Source organism: Pteropus medius, unplaced genomic scaffold (genome assembly GCF_902729225.1).
Source record: "Pteropus medius unplaced genomic scaffold, Ma_sr-lr_union100, whole genome shotgun sequence".
NCBI classification, from domain to species: domain Eukaryota; kingdom Metazoa; phylum Chordata; class Mammalia; order Chiroptera; family Pteropodidae; genus Pteropus; species Pteropus medius.
Window position 1 is genome coordinate 1137401 of NW_024342647.1, and position 18079 is coordinate 1155479.

At 33.5% G+C, this 18079-nt stretch overlaps 1 protein-coding gene across 1 annotated transcript in view; it reads left to right on the forward strand.

Moving 5' to 3' along the window:
- The first annotated feature begins 4520 nt into the window (after positions 1 to 4520).
- Positions 4521 to 18079, forward strand: part of C5 (complement C5) — a 73777-nt gene continuing 60218 nt past the window's right edge. The window contains exons 1-5 of the mRNA XM_039866734.1: positions 4521 to 4658; positions 8153 to 8345; positions 10631 to 10793; positions 14574 to 14644; positions 16763 to 16854. Of these exons, the coding sequence (XP_039722668.1) occupies positions 4594 to 4658; positions 8153 to 8345; positions 10631 to 10793; positions 14574 to 14644; positions 16763 to 16854 (584 nt within the window). The 5' untranslated portion in view covers positions 4521 to 4593. The remainder of the gene's footprint in view (positions 4659 to 8152; positions 8346 to 10630; positions 10794 to 14573; positions 14645 to 16762; positions 16855 to 18079) is intronic.

Here is an 18079-nt window from a genome sequence, read left to right on the forward strand (position 1 = left end):
GTGAGGAAGGGACAACCAGACATAAGTCAGACTAGTTCTTCACTTATGTCATACTTATTCCCATCTTACGCCTTTGAACATTTGTCTATAATTTACATAGTATATAAATAAGAATAAAAATGTGTGGACCAGGCCATAAATTCTTTAAGAGTTTTTAGAATGGAGAATCAACTAATGACAAAATCGCTGGAGAAAGAGTCAAAGGGAAGGTAAGATTTCAGCCTGGTTTTGTATCTCTCCCTTTTCCTGATCCCAGCCCAAATTCCCATCTGCAAGTTGCTGGATGTTCCCTGAGGCGAATCACTATATTTCTCTGAGACTCAGTTTCTTCCTTAGTAACCTGAGGGTAATAACACCCTTCAGAGTGGTTGCGAAGATTATAGACAATTTATATATGTTAATAACTGATACATGTTAGGAGCTAATAATTGGTACTATTGTGTTATGTTTTGATAAGCTCTGTAAAAGTTGGAAACATGCCCTCTATGTCTGAATCTCATATAGTGCCTATTAAAATGCACTGGAGTTTGTAGGTCTTGTTGAGATAGTGAATTAACACTTAGACCTTTCTTCTTAATTACTACATCAATGTCTGGGAAGTAATAAAATGCTTCAACAGCATCTTGCATAAGGTCAGAGTGAGGAGGGGCTTTCTGAGCAAAGATCTTTTACAGCTTATGAGATAAAGTAGTAGAGTACACATAATCTGCTCATGGCAATCGATGCCAAAAACAAGAAAAAAAAAATTTTTAATACCCTCCAAAAAGGATTCTGGTCTATGGGAACTTTTTGTGCTCCTTTGCTCATTAAGTTAGACTCAGGATGTACCAATTAGACAGACTTTTCAGAGATCATTCATCTGATTCCAGACTTTTAATTGGTATCAAACAAACTAAAAAGAAGTGGAGGCAAAATTCTGCTGGTCTCAATGATAAAGACATTCTTCCATCCTGAGAGTCATGAGGCTGTTGGGGTTGTGTGCTGCACTCAGAAGAGTAGAACTGTTTTAAATATAAATTGCTACAACCCTATCCACATGTTAAAAATAAAGAGTAGAAGATTATGAATATGTCTTAAACCAATTAATAGCAACCATTTTCAGGTTCATGCTATTTCAGGTTCAAGTTTAGTACCAAAGACTTTCTACATGTTTCATTTCATTCTCCCATCAGCTATATGAGGCATTTTATTATTTGATTTTATAGATGACAAAAGTGAGGTTCCAAGGTTTCATTAAGTTGCTCAAGATCACATAGCTAGTTAGACAGAGACAGAATTTGACTTTGAGCTTTCCTCACTGCAAACTATACTTTTTTTAAAAATGAAATATTTCAAACTTTTAGAACAGTACTGTGACCAACCTATCAAACACCAGTATAACTATCACCAAACTTCACTGAATTATTTGCGAGATAGTGCCACACTTTCAGATGTTCCTTTAAAGCAAAAAGTAACAGAATGAACGCACTCTATATACTCCTTTTCTACCCCAAATTCTCCTTCCCTTCCCAGATGTAACTACTATGCCGATTTGGTATTTACCTCTCACCATCGTATGTTTATGCTATTACTACCAATGTAGATGTCTAGAAACAATAACATTACTTTGCATGTTTTTAAATTTATATAAATATTATTATGCTCTTTGTGTCATTCTGCAAACTGGTTTTATTAGCCAGCATTGCATTTCATTATATGCATACACAATACTGTATTTGTCATTTTTCTGTTTTAGGTTGCTGCCAAATTTTTGCTATTACAAATAATGCCACAAAGAGCATTCCTATACTAGTATCTTCGACACATATGTGAATGTTTTTCTGAAGTATATACCTGGAATTTTCACTCTTCCAGGCTTCTTTGACCAGGCTTCTTGCTGTCTGTGTGAATTCCCGATGGGATATTGGGGTACCAGGGTCTTGGATGTGGGATACAGGTACAGGAATGTGAAGAAACAGGGGCTTTAAGAGGGCTTGATGTTGATAACCCAAGTCACTTGGGAGAAGAATTCTAATGTGTAGCTAAAGCAGTGGATCTTGGGCACAAGGAGAGAAGAGACTGGTTTCTCCTTCGGCTTGATCAACTGAAAAACTAATTCCAGGCTGAACTTGGGGGTATTGGTAGAGAGAAGTAAAAGGCATGGTCCAAGTAAAACAAGAACATCTAGAAGAAGTTGTTTGGTGCTTTAAGTCAATGTTTTTTAAAGCATGTGTCCAGAGACCCCAGGTTCCCCATTGAGCCTCTTCAAGAATCATCTAGGAGTGCACATGGGGAGACAGGCAGATAGCCGAGCCACCCCACCCTGCTTCACCTGAAGCACCTCTACTCTATGTTATACATTGAACTGTAAGACTGTAAGACTTTGTTTCGATAACCTTTTTGTAACTCAATATCATTTAAAATCCACTTAAATGTATAGGAAGACAAGTGACTAATGAGAGATACTTACTTATAAGGTTCCCCGATTGGATATAGTTTGTGCCCCAAGATTCCCTTTTCACGGGTATTATGGTTGAGCACTGAGTAGGCTGTGTTTTGTAGTGCTGGTAGCAATAACCCATATGTAACCCATGTTTCAGATGATACACCAAATTGAGGGTAAAAATAGGTTAAGAGCAGTAGTAATAGTATTTGGCTGGCTGTTTCTTATCATTCTAGGAGCACCTTCATGTTGTGGTGACTTTAAAGAATACTAACAAGTAATTCAGCTGCTTGTCCACAGTGAAAAACAAGAACACTCAGGCTGGAGAATCAAGTGGGACTCAGATCAGGAGATGGCCCTGTGAACTAAGCGAAGTCTTTGGTCTTGATTCTGAGGGTAGAACTAAGGTAGCATTAGTAGGAAGGTCAGGTGACTTCCGAAGTCTCTGCCAGATCTAGTTTCTCTTTTAGAGATACAGATTTGTACAAAAGCTAAAGACTCCCCCAAAGTCAGCATTTTAAAATGTAAAGAAGAAACCATCTCTGAGCCATGTTTAAAAGGCAGATAAAAAATTTAGTTAAACACCATTGAGAATCTGTAAATTTCTGAACTTTGATTCTATTAAAGACCTTTGAGAATCATCATTTTAAAAAAGCTTTTCTTCCAGAGAAACCAGTGGTTTGCAAATTATCATTCATCAACATTGACTCTATAATACATGGAAACTTGCACTTAAAATACAAACATTATGATTTGAGTATTCTCGCTTTCTCCTAAATATCTCTTCCCGAAAATCATGGCAAGAGTACTTTGTTTGTTTTAACTTAACCTATCTTTCGCAACCCAGTTTAATCATTTTACAGATTTTCTTTGGAAACAAATGGGCTAGATAGTCAGACAATAGTGGCATATTTTTACCATTTTAATAACATACGTAGGAGATACCTTTGGTGAAATTTATGTCAAATTTTCCTTTGTGTGCCTTTTTTTCCTAATGAATTCAGTACTAAAATATTGGTAAAGTAGAACCTTATGAATTCAAAGCAAGGAATGCCGATGTGACCATAAAATATCTGAATTATAGAAAATTTAGAGAAATCTGTTTTATTACTTTAAAATAGAGTACTTATTATATACTAAGTTCAAAATGAGTGCTCATAAAAGGAAAGTAGTAAATAAAAAATTTTCTAGTGAACATAAAACATAAAAATCTTAAAGATAAAATTATATTTCGTTCTAAATTAATTACTAGACACATTTGTTATTTATTTTTCTCAAACTCTTATATTAAAATTTTTTAAATCCTCAATTCTCAAACTCTTATTTTTCTCAAACTCTTATATTAAAATTTTTTAAATCCTCACCAAAAGGCATAATATAAGTTTATTTTGTAAAAAAGAAAGTGTCTGAATGAATACAAATTTGTATTTGGGGTGTATGAATTAATAGATATTTGGATGATATTCATTCTCTACTAAATACTAAAATATTTGACTGGTTAATTATTTCCTAAAGAATGATGCTGGTGTGCTCAACATGGCATTTTCATTGCCAGTCATAATCTTTTCTCCACCTAATGTTCAGCTTCTTCTCTAGATTGGGATAGTCCAAGGAACTATTTCATAGACCATTGCAAATCCAGCTTATTCTTTGGCCATTTCCAGTGCCAAGGACACTACTGCTCAGGACTTCTCTGGAAAGACCACCTAATGAGCACTGTCTAAACCAGGGCTAAAATCACCTTGGTTTGAAGCTGACTCCAGGTGAGTATCCATTGGTATCAGAGTGGATCTATCAGAACTATGCTCACAGATGATATAATATCAGAGCAATTGCCCTGATGAAAAGAGGAAAGGCCAAAGGCAATGTGACATATTGATTTCTAGTTTTATGCCATTCATCATAGTGCCAAACTCCCATGTTAGAATCTTGTTATTTGTGTAAATTAAAATAAATTCTCTAGGTGTAAATCTTTACAAAATATCTCCTGTCTTTATACCTAGGCATTAGAGATCGTTTCAATTCCAATTTTATTTTTCCTACTTAGAAGTCCCTCTTTCTGATGTTAATAATTAACCAATAAGCTAACTTACCCAAATTCTTTAAGCTTGGTTTATTTAAAAGGAGAGCAATTTCAAGGTTATATCCATGGTTTACTGCTGTCTCCAGCTATGGGCCTTTGTGGTATACTTTGTTTTTTAATCTTTCTGGGGAAAAGTTGGGGACAGGAACAAACGTAAGTAAAGGAACCTGTCTTCATTTTTCAATGTATCTTAATTATGGTGAGTGAAAGATAAATTCAATTGACTGTTAATTTGAAAAAAACTTTCTACTTGAGAATATCAAGTGAATAGTCTCATCTAGTCATGGAATAGTCATGGAAGCATTTCGATTTGTTTAATAGCTAATGACATGACAGCATTTAGGGATTGTTATTTTTTTTAATTATATAAGTGATTACTCAAATTTCTCTATAATAAAGCTCAAAGTAGACTCAAGCTACTAAGCTTTCTTATCATCTATTGCTTATTAATATTTATTATATAGTTTTCCATATGTCGTGCATAGCAAAGCAAGGGTTACTTGAGCGTTAATTCTAATACAATGACTTGAAAAACTATTGTTGGAAAACTTGAAAAACTATTGTTGAAAAACTTGAAAAAACTATTATAATTACTTTTATATTTATGAGCTCATTCTTCACAATTTTTAGTGTTATTGAAATACTGTACATTTTAAACTATGTCTTAAAATACTGATCACATATCTATAAAAAACATTATAGTACTGAAAAGGAACGGGAGAGTATCTAATTGAACCTACTTATTTCACAAATAAGTGCAGACAGAGGAAGAGACTTGCCAAAGGTCACACTGCTAGAGAAAGGCAGAAGCGGGACTTGTTTTAAGGACTCCTCTTTACTACTTTAATTTTTTTCGGTTTGTCATAAATGTATACCTATAAATATGTAAACTATATTATGAATATAAATATATACTTAGGATGTCATAAATTTATAGCACTTTCCCACCCCTAATTTCATTTGTTTACATTGCTACAATCATCCCAGTACCTCAGTAGTTTTTATATATTCTTTTTTGAAAGTAGCTGAAGTTTAGAGAAAGTGAGATAAGTGACCTCAAATTAGTGGCAGAACTAGGACTGGAACCTGAGGCCCCTGATTCTGAATTCTTTCCACTACTCTGTACTGACCCTTAATAAGCATTGCCTCTCTTTCTCTCTCTCAAAAAAAAAAAAAAAAAAAAAAAGAGGGTGTACCATTTACAATAAGGTCATCAGTCTATTAAATTAATAAATTTAAGTAATTGATTCAATGAAAATTTATCGAGCACCTATCATGTGGTAGGTACTGGAGATATAGTGGATGGTATAACGCTTGCATTCTAGTGAAAGAAGCAAATAATGAATAACTGAATGAATGAATCAAGAAAGGAACGAATAAATAAGGTCAGGTAGTTATTAGTACTACAAAGAAAAAGATAAGGGAGAGTAAGAGGACAAAGAAATGACAGGGAGCTATTTGAAAAGTGTGGACAAGTAGGGTTCTTTAAGGAAGTGGCACTCAAACAGAGCTTGAAGGAAGTGAGGAAACAGCCTTGCAAATATCTGGGGAGAGAACATTCCAGGTAGAGGCTAAAGTGACATTTTGCCCCTCTGCAAGCTCACTGGCCTGATACTCTGCAACCGCTGAAAGAAAATAAGAAAAATATGAAATTCTTTATACAATTAGATTGTGCTACTGATAAATCAGTAATGACCAAAACCTGCACGAAGTGTGATTCCAGAGCCATCTTTTAGGGACTTGTAAACACTGAATATTTTATGTTTCACCACCACCACTACCACACAGACAATTTAATATTAAAGCAATACTAAACCAAAAATTATAAAACTTCTAAGAATACTAAAATTAAAATAGCTTTTTTTCTAGATTTGTAAAACTCTTGATAAATTCAGTGTAGTATAGCAATTGAAAATGTTAATTCAAGAAACAGGATGTTCAAGATCAATTTCTAATTCTATAGCTTATTAGCTGTGTGACCGTGGGTAAGTTGTCAGTTTCCTCATCTGTAAAATGGGGATAATAACAATATCTTTCCAGAGAGTGGTTATAGCAACAGAGTTAGTTTGCATATAAATTACTCAAAATGGTGCTTAGCACATTGTAAGATTTCTGTAAATGTACCTTATTAGCAAAGCTGAAGTTTTCTCGTTTTCTGCTGTTCCTGGGTAAGCACATGGGTCAGATCATGGTTGGAAGTCTGGAGTTTTTTTTTTCTCCTCTTTCCTTTCCTCTTTCCTCTCTTTCACAATTTGCCTATAAATGATTCCAAATTAGTTGTCAAGTAGAATTGCCAGATGTTTTAAAGGATTTAATTGCTTCCAAATTAATTTCATTGTTCTAAAGACTTGCTGATTTGAAAAGACTTTTTAAATGTCATAATGTTGAAAGGATCCAGCAATAACTCTACTAGTAGGGATGATGGGCTGTTCAGCCTCGTGAATTAGTCAATCATTATGACCTTTTGAGTTGAAACATGTTTTTCCATGTAATAGCATAAGTAGCTCTCACTATTCGAACTATATACTTTGTGATATATAATTAATAACCTAGTTTATATTTGTAAGTTTTCTTTTAATAAAGCAATGAAAAAAACCACTAATTTAAAACATTTTTATTTCAAAACACATATAGATTCATTTCCATTCTTGTATAAATCAAATGAAAAATAAAACTGTGGGGACAGCCTATGGTTGTGAACAAAGCTTGTAACTTTGACCTCAACTGAACACATAACAACCAAGTGAGACCTAAATATAAAGGTCTGCTTCATTCACTTTTAAGCGAGGTGACCTTAATCAAATAACCTCTTATCACTTGTAAAATAAGAAAAACAGTAGTATTATGTCATTGACCTGTTATAAAGATGAAAAGAGTTGTATATAAAGTGCTATATAGCCTCTTATATATGGTAACTACTCATTATTGTTTTCTCTGTTGTTGTATGATTGCGATTATTCCTCTTCAAGGACCTTGATCACTGCTTTCATTTTCAAGTGCATTCCCCCAAGCTCACTTTTATGCTATCATTTTTAAAAATACACTCACTAGTATAACACAATACTTCTAAAATTACCTCCTTTCAAATAATTTAGTGAAATTAATGAATCTTAACATTTATTGAGTACTAAGCATGCTAGGTGCTTTCATATACATATTCTCATTTCAGCCTTACCTCAGCCTGGTAGAGAAGGTGGTATTTTAGTCTCAGAGAGGGTTAGTGACTTTCCCATGGTTACTCAGCCAGGAGATGGCAGACTGGAATTCAATCACTGGTGCCTATGTTGCTTTTTTCCTTCACTGGGCAAAAATATTAAAAATATCAACCCTATTTACATGTTCCAGTCAACACCATTAAAAGTCTTTCTGTGCTGCAGTAGCTCAGAGAAGGTGCCATTACTTCCTTTCTAAATGTTAACTGAATCTCCAGCTCCATTTTTCAAGTCCTAATTCCAAGCTATTTCTTCTTGGAAACTATATTGAAACGATCATATGTCATAAATAAATTTTAATTTAAAAATATCATTTTCAAGTTGAGAAAATGTGCCTGTTTTAAATTGAATCTCTCAATTGAGACAAAAAAATCACAAGTATAACAAAATATGTTATATAGAGATACTGATTTTTTTCTTTTTATGTTTCAACAGGTATGTCCTTTCAGCACCAAAAGTATTTCATGTTGGAGCATCTGAAAATATTGTAGTTCAAGTTTATGGATATACTGAAGCATTTGATGCAACAATTTCCATTAAAAGTTATCCTGATAAAAAATTTAGTTATGCTTCAGGCTATGTTACTTTATCTGCAGCAAATAAATTTCAAAACTCTGCAATCTTAACAGTATGTATTTATCTTTTATTTTATTTATATATACACAATATTCTCAATAAAACATGTACAAAGTTTGAATATTGATAACATAGAGATTTGATCATTTATATCGTTATGCTTCTGTATGATTATTAGATGTCAGTCACAATGGTAATATGAATAAAACACAAAATTCTAAATAGGAGAATTGTGTCTGTTCTATGAGCAATGCATGTAAATTGTAATGTTCTTTTTGGAAAGTAAAATTATACTAATGTAAAAATATTTGAAAATCAATTGAAAATATTTGGTGAAAATTATCAATACAAAAAAATATGAATATGCATATTGATCTGAAATGCATTGCCTACACAAAACCCATAGATACTTTTGAAAATTTGTTTGTTTAAACTACAACATTCTACAATTATAGTTTCCAAAACTAATAAATTTTGGTTACTAAAATAAATAGCTCTCACTGACAACCCATAGTTAATAGAAAAAACAACCTTCATCAAATAACTTTTCCTTCGGTTAAGATATTATAGTATAGCTTAGTTAGAAAAGAGTTTGCAACTCATTTTTTATTAAAAATTCTGATAACTAAAAATAATTTTCTAGACTTATTATTTATTCAGCCAAGTGGATAAATATAAGCAAAACGTTGTTTTAAATTCCAATAAAAATTCAAAATCAAGAACCAGAAAAATCAGACTTTTAGACTTGGAAGGGGCTCTGGGGTTCTTTTAGACGAGTGTTTCTTAAAAGTGAGTTTTTAAAAAAGAATTAAAATATGAAATTTTATAAAGAGCTTAAAATTAAAATTATATTTATTTTTAGCATTTTGAATTTATTTTGTAAATTTGTTTTGATTTTATAATTATATAAAAGCCAAAAGCATAAGAAGATTATACCTAGGTTTAAGTTTGTACATTTTATTTTTTATTACAAGTAACATTGTAATAAAAAATAAAATCGTATTATATTATAAATAATTATAAGTCAGCATTGAGAGTCCTCTAGAACCTTTTATCGTTTAAATGCTATATGTACATTACTCAGTTTGAGAAACACTGATTTAAATAAATTCTAACCAAATGTAGGAATTCCTTTATTAATGTTGGTGGTAAATCTCTAATCTCTTAAAAAATACACTTATTAGGTTTATTAAGAATTAAAATTCATTTACCAAAATTGGTATTTTCAGTAGACACTCTTATATGATGCGACTCATGGTAGCCACTAGCCACATGTGGTTGTTAGCTTTAAATTTAAATCAATCAAATTTAACAAAAATAAAAAATTCAGTTTTGCAATCACATTAGCCACATTTTAATAGCCACATGTGGCTGGTGGCCACTGTATTGGACAAAGAACATTTCTATCATCACAGAAAGTTCTGTTGAACAGTGCTTAGATGATTAATTGGAAAGTAAATTATGGTGGGGAAATCATAAAAATTGATGTATATATTAAGCATTTAATTTTATTTTAACATAATAATGTATCTTTATTTGCCAATTGTTTGATGTCGTGCCAAGGTATTTTCTTGAAGTACGGGTCTACTGATTGGAAGGTCAGATTTTATTATGTGTCACACCTTTAACGAATCATCTTTGTTTTACACTTTCGGTTTCTTTAAAGTGGGAAAGACCTTAAAGACACCTGCAAAGCAATTTGAGTGTAGAATCTTTATAGAATTTTAATGTTTTCCAAACTTTCACAGTATTCTCACATATGTAATTCCACAGCAGTAGAATTTAGTGATTAACTTTTATCCCATGTATCCAGAGCCTAAGTTTTCATAGAAACACTCTTCTTTCATTACTTCTTATGTATTAGATATGTATATCATGCAATGCACAGTGGATAATTACAGTTACTTACAAATACTGGAAAGCGTGCAGATCAACTGGTGAAGACAAGGGCGTAGATAGAATACAGTGTCCTAACATCAGTCAGAATATTGAACTGAGGGAATGGAAAGCATGGGCTAATCCAGCAAGCTAGTGAAGTGAAAGTTTGTTAAGAGAGCTTCTATAGCTTATACAGTTTTACTAAATGCATATAACATTTAAGAAACACAGAACCAGAAGATTTTTAATTGCTTAAATCTAAATGTTGATTACGGTATTTAACACTGCAGGGCTTTGGTCAAAATTTATTTACTATTCTGGCTCCTCTACTACTTTTTAAATGATTAAATAAACATAATAATTTCTCCTTCTAATGAGATTACTGTGGTAGTTAGAAAGTCAACATGTTTTATAACCTTAAAATTCTTATACTCTTCCATTAACATTTTTCTGTTACAGATACAGCCCAAACAATTATCTGGAGGACAAAATCCAGTTTCACATGTGTATTTGGACATTGTATCAAAGCATTTTTCGAAATCAAAAAAAATGCCAGTAGCCTATGATAATGGTTTTCTCTTCATTCATACAGACAAACCTGTTTACACTCCACACCAGTCAGGTAGAGTATAAGATGGTTCTTTCCCTGGGGCAGACAATTGATAGTATATTGTACAGCTTTATAACACTTGAAATTAAATGGAGACAGGTTTCCCATTTGTTTAACAGAGTTTTAATTCCCAATGACGTTTTACTTATAAATACCATTTACTTATAAATACCATTTACTTATAAATACCATTGTAATTTAAAATTGATGCTAAACAAATAATTAAATAAAATTAATTTTAAGTTTAAATTTGATTTTAAATATAAAATTTCGATTCATATGGAAATTGCAAAATCAATAATTACATTATCAGCCCCATCAGTTATTTCCATATGTAGAAGAAAGCTTTTTAAAAATTGTGAAATGTCATATTAATACTTTATTTATTAAACAAGTATAAGATGTAATTGCAAATATAATTTTGCAATGGAAAGGTAATTTATTATAAAGCCATATTCATAAAAAATTTTTATTACTTTGGAGCTAATCCTTAAATTTAGAAAACAAATCCAACCCTAGGGGATCAGATGTTCCTGCATCTGAATAAACTAGATCACGGAAATATATGGCTATTGTTTTTCCAGGGGATCTACCTAAGAAAGTTTCTATTAGAACATCATTTCATATTCATGATTCTTCTATAAGAGAGGGAAAGGGCAAGATAGCCTGTTAAAACTCTGTGATTGAGGAGTAACTGGATTGAGTTCCCCAATGAACCAAAAATAAAACACAGAAGAGTGTGAATTCTGCCCAAATATGTTTATATTTCTGCAAAGTTTTTGATTCCTCCATCTCTCTTTCTTATTCTCATTGACTTTTGAGCACATCAGAGATGGAATTATGAGAGAACTATATATGGGAGGGAGAGTTTATAGAGTTTTGATAATGATATCATTGGTGAAGGACAGAGGAAGGAAGGCAGGACGAGCCAGTTTTGTTGGAAAATTTTCACATAGTACTTACTCACTAAATGTTGATTGATGTCGATAACGGTAGTGGGGTGGAACAGGCCTACACCATTACCATTTCAGCAGGGCGACCAGTTATGATCACCTCATAGAGGAAAGACCTGGAGAGGGTGGGATATTGCTCTCAGCTTGGCCAGAATATTATTGTCAGAATAGTACCATCTTTCGACTCCAAGAAGATGATCGTTTGGTATACAAGGAGATAGTCTCTGCCCATAAAGCTTGGGCCCTTTTGAACATAATCATATCCAGAAGCAAGTATACCATTGCCTTGTCCTCCTTCTGTATGAGAGGATGTTTTATTAATTTGGTCTTATTGACACTACCTACCACTTAGGGTCCTAAGTCTTTGTCCAATAAGTAGTCTGATATTCAGAGCCTGGGATCTTTCTTAGCTATCAAAACTTTTCCTTAACAGCCACATCTACTATTTCTCTATCGGGACTTTATTGTAAGAAGACATGGTCTCTTCATCTGTTCTAATCATAGAGGAAAACTGGAGAACTTTCCTCTAGTTTCCTCAAAGTGGATTCTGGAGCCAAACTATCTTGGTTCAAATCCCAGCTGGGGCTGTTATTAGCTCTGTGACCCTGTGTGAGTTACTCAAACTCTCTGAGCCCCACTTTCCTCATCTATAAAATGGAGATAATAATAGAATTTACCTCATTGAGTTAGAAGAATTAAGTGAATTCATATGTGTAAAGCACGTAAAACAGTGCCTAGCACAGAGTATTAGGAAAGTGTTTTCCGTTATTATTCAATCTGTGGAGTAACACAAAGCCTTACATACACAGAAGAAAAAGAATTATTTAAAAGTAATCCTTTTAAAAATTAATTAAACCTTGCGATTTATAGCTCTAATGTCCTGATCCACACATTTAATCTAACGATCCTTGAGGGATTTTTAGTATAAGCATCTTTAGGATAAAGGCGTAAATCTTCAAGACTTTATGGAATAAAAGGCTTTAGAAAATTGACCAAAATACTTCCATTCCGTACAGCCTGCATCCCGCCTTCCCCGCTAGTTTCCTCACCCCCCATGCTCCCCTTTGTCTGTGGACACCAGCCAAATGGACCTCTTTTCACTTGCTTTCTCACACTATTTTCCCATCCATATTAAGACCTGTATACTTCTGCCCAGTGCATTCACGCTCCTCCTTTGCCTTGTTAACTCCCACTCAGCCCGTACATGTCATCCCACAGAGGGCAGCCTTCTCTGACCTCCCTGACTACACTCCCAGAAAGCCAGGAAGTGTCCTTTGTCGTGCTTCCCAACACTGGATTTTTACATATTCTTGTGTGATCCTGTGTTTGCCTCTTTCCTCCTCTCCATTAGAAGACTTTTATGTCTGATTTGTCTCACCACCCTATCTTTGTGGCTAGCAGAGTGCCTGCTCATAAAGGCACTCCATACATTACAAAAAAAAAATTTATAAGCCATATCTCTGGCACACACGCAAAAAAATTATTGATCTTGTCTCTGCTATGCCATTGCTGTGAAGACAAAATTAATTTTTTAACCTAAACACAAACTGGTTAGAAGGTAGACACGTAATAGTAGAAATAATCATTTTAATAAAATAAAAATAATAATCATTTATCGATTAGTTATTATGTGCCAGGCTATGCAAAAGCTTTGTCTTATTTAGTTCTTACAACACTGTGAAGCAGTCCTGTTTTACAGATGAGGGAACCAAGATTTAGATAAATTAAGTATCATGCTCAGGATCACACTAGGAAGTGGCAGAGGCAGGAGTAAAACCAAAGATTTGCACTCTGGAGTCTGAGCTTTTGTGGCATACTGCGTCTGACAACATTCCAGTGATGCTGAACCGGGGGTGTTCATAAGGCAGGAGGAAAGATTCAAGGTGGGAGCTAAGGGTGAGTGTAAGGGGACAGCAGCATGGGGAGGATTTACTGAACATCTTTCCTTAATCTTAATGTCTTCGTGAAACCAGTTTAGAGAGCTTAACGTGGCTTCTTATGTAGAGTTTTTGCATAATACTGACTCTTTAAAAGGTTTATGGTGCCATTCAGTTTTATTTTGTGGGTGAAGATTTGGCCATGAAATATTTGAGCATCAGGAAAACCCAGGAGAATTTATGATTCGTCATTGGAACTAGATAAGCATATCTCAAGCAGCTATCACTTAAAAGCGAAGCAGATGCATTTGTTTAAATAGTGGAGATCTATTAACTGAAAGAAAGAAATGGAAGAGAACTAATTACCGAGCCCCTGTTATTATTCTTTTAATAATGAGAACAACTGTAGGATCTGGCTCAATAAATATAACAAAACCATACAATTCAAGGATGCCTTTAGCAGTAATAAGAGATAATTTGGGGCTTTGTTGAAAGAGTGTATAATGTCTGAATCAAACTACTGAATTTTCCATTAAAATCTTCAACTCTAATATATTATATACACTATATTAAACTCCTATATAACTGTATGGCAGACATTACTATTTTGCTACTATGCAATTCTTGGTAAACAATGGCCTAATTGTTTAGATATACCTAATTTTGTACTACATATATGTTCCAAAAAAATCATATGTAAATATAGCTTAATAAAGTAAACTGTACTTTAAGTTCACTAGAAGTAGCTCTTTAAAGGAATCCAAGAAGATTCTCTTTAAAAGAAAAAAGGCTTTACTAATGTATATATCTGCAAACTAACATTTTTTAAATATGAATTTTGGTGTATTGACTGTATATTGATTTTTTAAGTGAGATTCATCTCTTTTAAGGCTGATTATTGTGAACAGTCAAAATACTCTTGTGTTTAGCAGAGTTTTTAATGATATCAATTATTCCTACAGTAAAGGTTAGAGTTTATTCACTGAACGATGACTTGAAGCCAGCCAAGAGAGAAACTGTCTTAACTTTCATAGTAAGTATGTTATTTATTTAAATAACAATTTAATTCATCTTCAGGATGAGATACATTTTTCTGTGACCCTGCCCTAACACCACACTAACTTATTCATTGTTCAGTGAATGGTAATTGAACACTTTTTTTAGTATAACATTATAGGTTTATATCTCCATAATAGACATGTATAAAAAGCTCGTGAAAATTAAATCTAGATGTTTTATAATTTTGAACTAAATCACTTAAATGAATCCTTCCTTATTTCTTTCTTAAAGAATATCAATCACTAAGAATTAATTAAATATCTATTATGTATAAGATTTTTTATTTGTACAATTCAAGATAAAGAATTACAACCTGGGGTACTTACACTTAAGGAACTTAGAGTTCAGTAAATAACATACTAACACATGTAAAAAGAGTGCTAAACCATGAGATAAAGATTAGCAGTTATCAACCTTTTATCGGCCATGACACACATTACAGATGATCTGCACATGTGCAATATACTCTCATGGTTTTATTTAGTTTGTGTCACAATCCTACAAAATTTTTAGGGGGAAATAACTGCTCACCTATTAACAGTAGGTGTGAATTTGCCAGTTTATAACCATGGATCTCTATGGGCTGAATTGCTTAAAGCAGGAGTCCAGGAGCTGTGAGTCTTTTCCTTGGAAACACAAGATTTGAGTTTAGGAGAATACATATGGATGTATGAAAAGATACTAAAGAACAAAACCATACTAGAGTATAAACCAAACAAATTGTACCGTAGAACAAAAGACACATGAGCTCAGAAGGAAGACAAAATGGGGGTGAGACTGAGTGTCGATACAATCTTCTGGAATAGCATAGGTAATGGAAAATTTGAGCTGGGTCTTAAAGAATGGAATAGCCATAGATTTTTTAAAAATAATGAACTTCCCATGTAAGATATAGCATGAGTCTGACTATAGTGGCAGGAAGAAATGAAAAATGCAGATAGTAAATAAACTGGCTGGCTGATGTAAAAAGTCTAGAAGAAAACTGAAAAGAGGCAGTGTCAGCTCAAGTGCCCTTTTTCTGTCTAGAAAGTACTAGAGGATGTGGACAGATGTTCTTTATCCAACCTCCTGTGTGTCTCCATGGTTGAACTTGAGTGATGCAGAATCCTGGCACCACACAAGGAAGAATAGATGCCAGTAGTCTTGTGTAAGAGATGCCCCAGAAAGAGAAGATTAAGGAATCTGATCCCAGAGCAGTGGGGAATCAGTGGGCAGGAAGTGTCCTGAAAATAGTACTTGAGAGAGATCAGAGAAGCACTCTGCATGATGGACTGCAGAGATAAAGAACAGCCCAGAAGACATTTAGCTACTTTGAACATTCTAATGTTCAAAATAGATCTTTGTAACTCAAGAAAAAAATCCCTTAATATCCCGACCATGAATTTCACAGTCATGATATATAATGGTAAATTTCTGGGTTAAGGCCAAAATGGACCTCTACATGAACTCCAAAGAAAGTAAAAATCCTCATTTCAATAATATTCCAACCCATCCATAAAAGGAAGTTTATGGGAAAGCTTTATGGAAATTTTAAAATTTGTTTAACTATTTTGAATGTTTTATCAGGCTCAAAATGGCCATGCTGCACAATTATAAAATGTCTAGCAAATAAATTCATTTATAGTATATTTGCTTTGGAAAACTTCAAATGAACAAATATGGAATTTAGATTCTGATATCTGTAAAGCCTGTAAGTTCACATTTTGTTAATTATAACATCAGTTATTTTTACACATATTTTTAATTTTACAATAGAGAGTTGAGTCTCTTCTAGATAACTGAGACTAGGGTACCTGGACGTGGATTTATACCTTCATGTGTGTGTGTGTGTGTGTGGGCGCGTGTGCGCACGTGTGTGCATGCGTGTGTACACTCATGGCAGGAAATAGAGGAGAGGTTCAAAATTCGGGAGGGAAGTGGCTTAAATGAATCACATTTTCTTTCCACAACACTTAAATGACCTTTTTCCTTCATATTTAATTTGAAAACATGGATATTTGTTAGTAAATATTTCTGTAGATCAAAGATAATATAATCAGTTAAATTTTTAATGTGGTTTACATGCTTTGATGTTGTTTGTTTTTATTCAAAGGATCCTCAAGGATCAGAAGTTGACATGGTAGAAGAAAATGATTATACTGGAATTATCTCTTTTCCTGACTTCAAGATTCCACTTAATCCTAAGTATTTTAAATTATTTGTTTTAAAGTTTTCTCTTAAAAGCACATCTGGAACTTTTGGTTGTAAGGCAGATCGCTGCTCAAATAGAACCACCTAATGTTAATAGCGGGTGTCTGTGTGAAAGAAATGAGGATATGCAAAGTCTTTTAAAGTCTAATGAGAATCTAGGTCCAGTTTCTGGCAAAACAAAAACAAACCCTCAAAATACTTCTCATCAATCCTCATTACATGTAGAAGTTAATATCTGAAAGGGGCAAAAGTAGTCCCCAGGCTTTTTTTTCATTTTCATCAAAATCATCAACTTCCCCCCTTTACGGAATTTAATAGACTAACGGTCTAAAAGGCTGGTGTGTCCCATACCTTGCTCTGAGAGTTATAAAAATATTGGTCCTCCGTAGTCTTTGCCACATCGACTAGTAGAAGGCAAATTTCAAGAGAAGAGATGTTCTCAGAGCTATTTCTTCCATTTGGCCTCATGTTAAAGGATTTAAAAATGTTTAAACAGAATCCAAAGTAATAAGTATTCAGTAAGCACATTCCTGGTATATGCAAAGTACAATGGGGATGAGAGAAGAAAAATAGAAATGCGAATTCACACTCTTTGCCTTCAAGAGTAAGACAAATAAGATGAGTGTACGTATGGATGGCTACAGTATAACTTGAAAGCAAAATCTTTTAATGGTCATTTTTGGTCTGCCCTCTAAAAGAGAGTTTGCAGTTAATTCACTGTACTGAAGATTGTCTAGAATTTGGATAAAATTGGGTGATTTAAATAATTTGAATAATTTTTAAATTTTATATTTTCTTAAAAACACTATATGCTCTGTAGTGCAGAATCGAACCTATGTATAACTATTATCATTTCTCCAACTTCATTTGTGCCATTTGCTCTATCACAGATTATGTATCAACCATGGCAGCCTCTCATGGCCAGTTCTTTCCTGCCCCAGTACCTTTGCACATGTTGTCCCCTCTGCTTAGAATGTGCTTCACTTTGCTTCACAAAGCTGACTTCTTCTCATTCTGTAGGACACAGGGTAAATACTCCCTTTTCAAAGAGGCTATCCCTGGACACATGATCTACTGTAGTCCTTCTCTTCCTTTTATTCTCTTGCCTATTTTCTTCATGGCACTTATCTCAATTTTGTAATTGTTTATTTACTTGCCTTTTTATTCCCTTCTAAACTGGAAACTCTTGAGGACAAGGGTCATGTTCATATAGCTCACT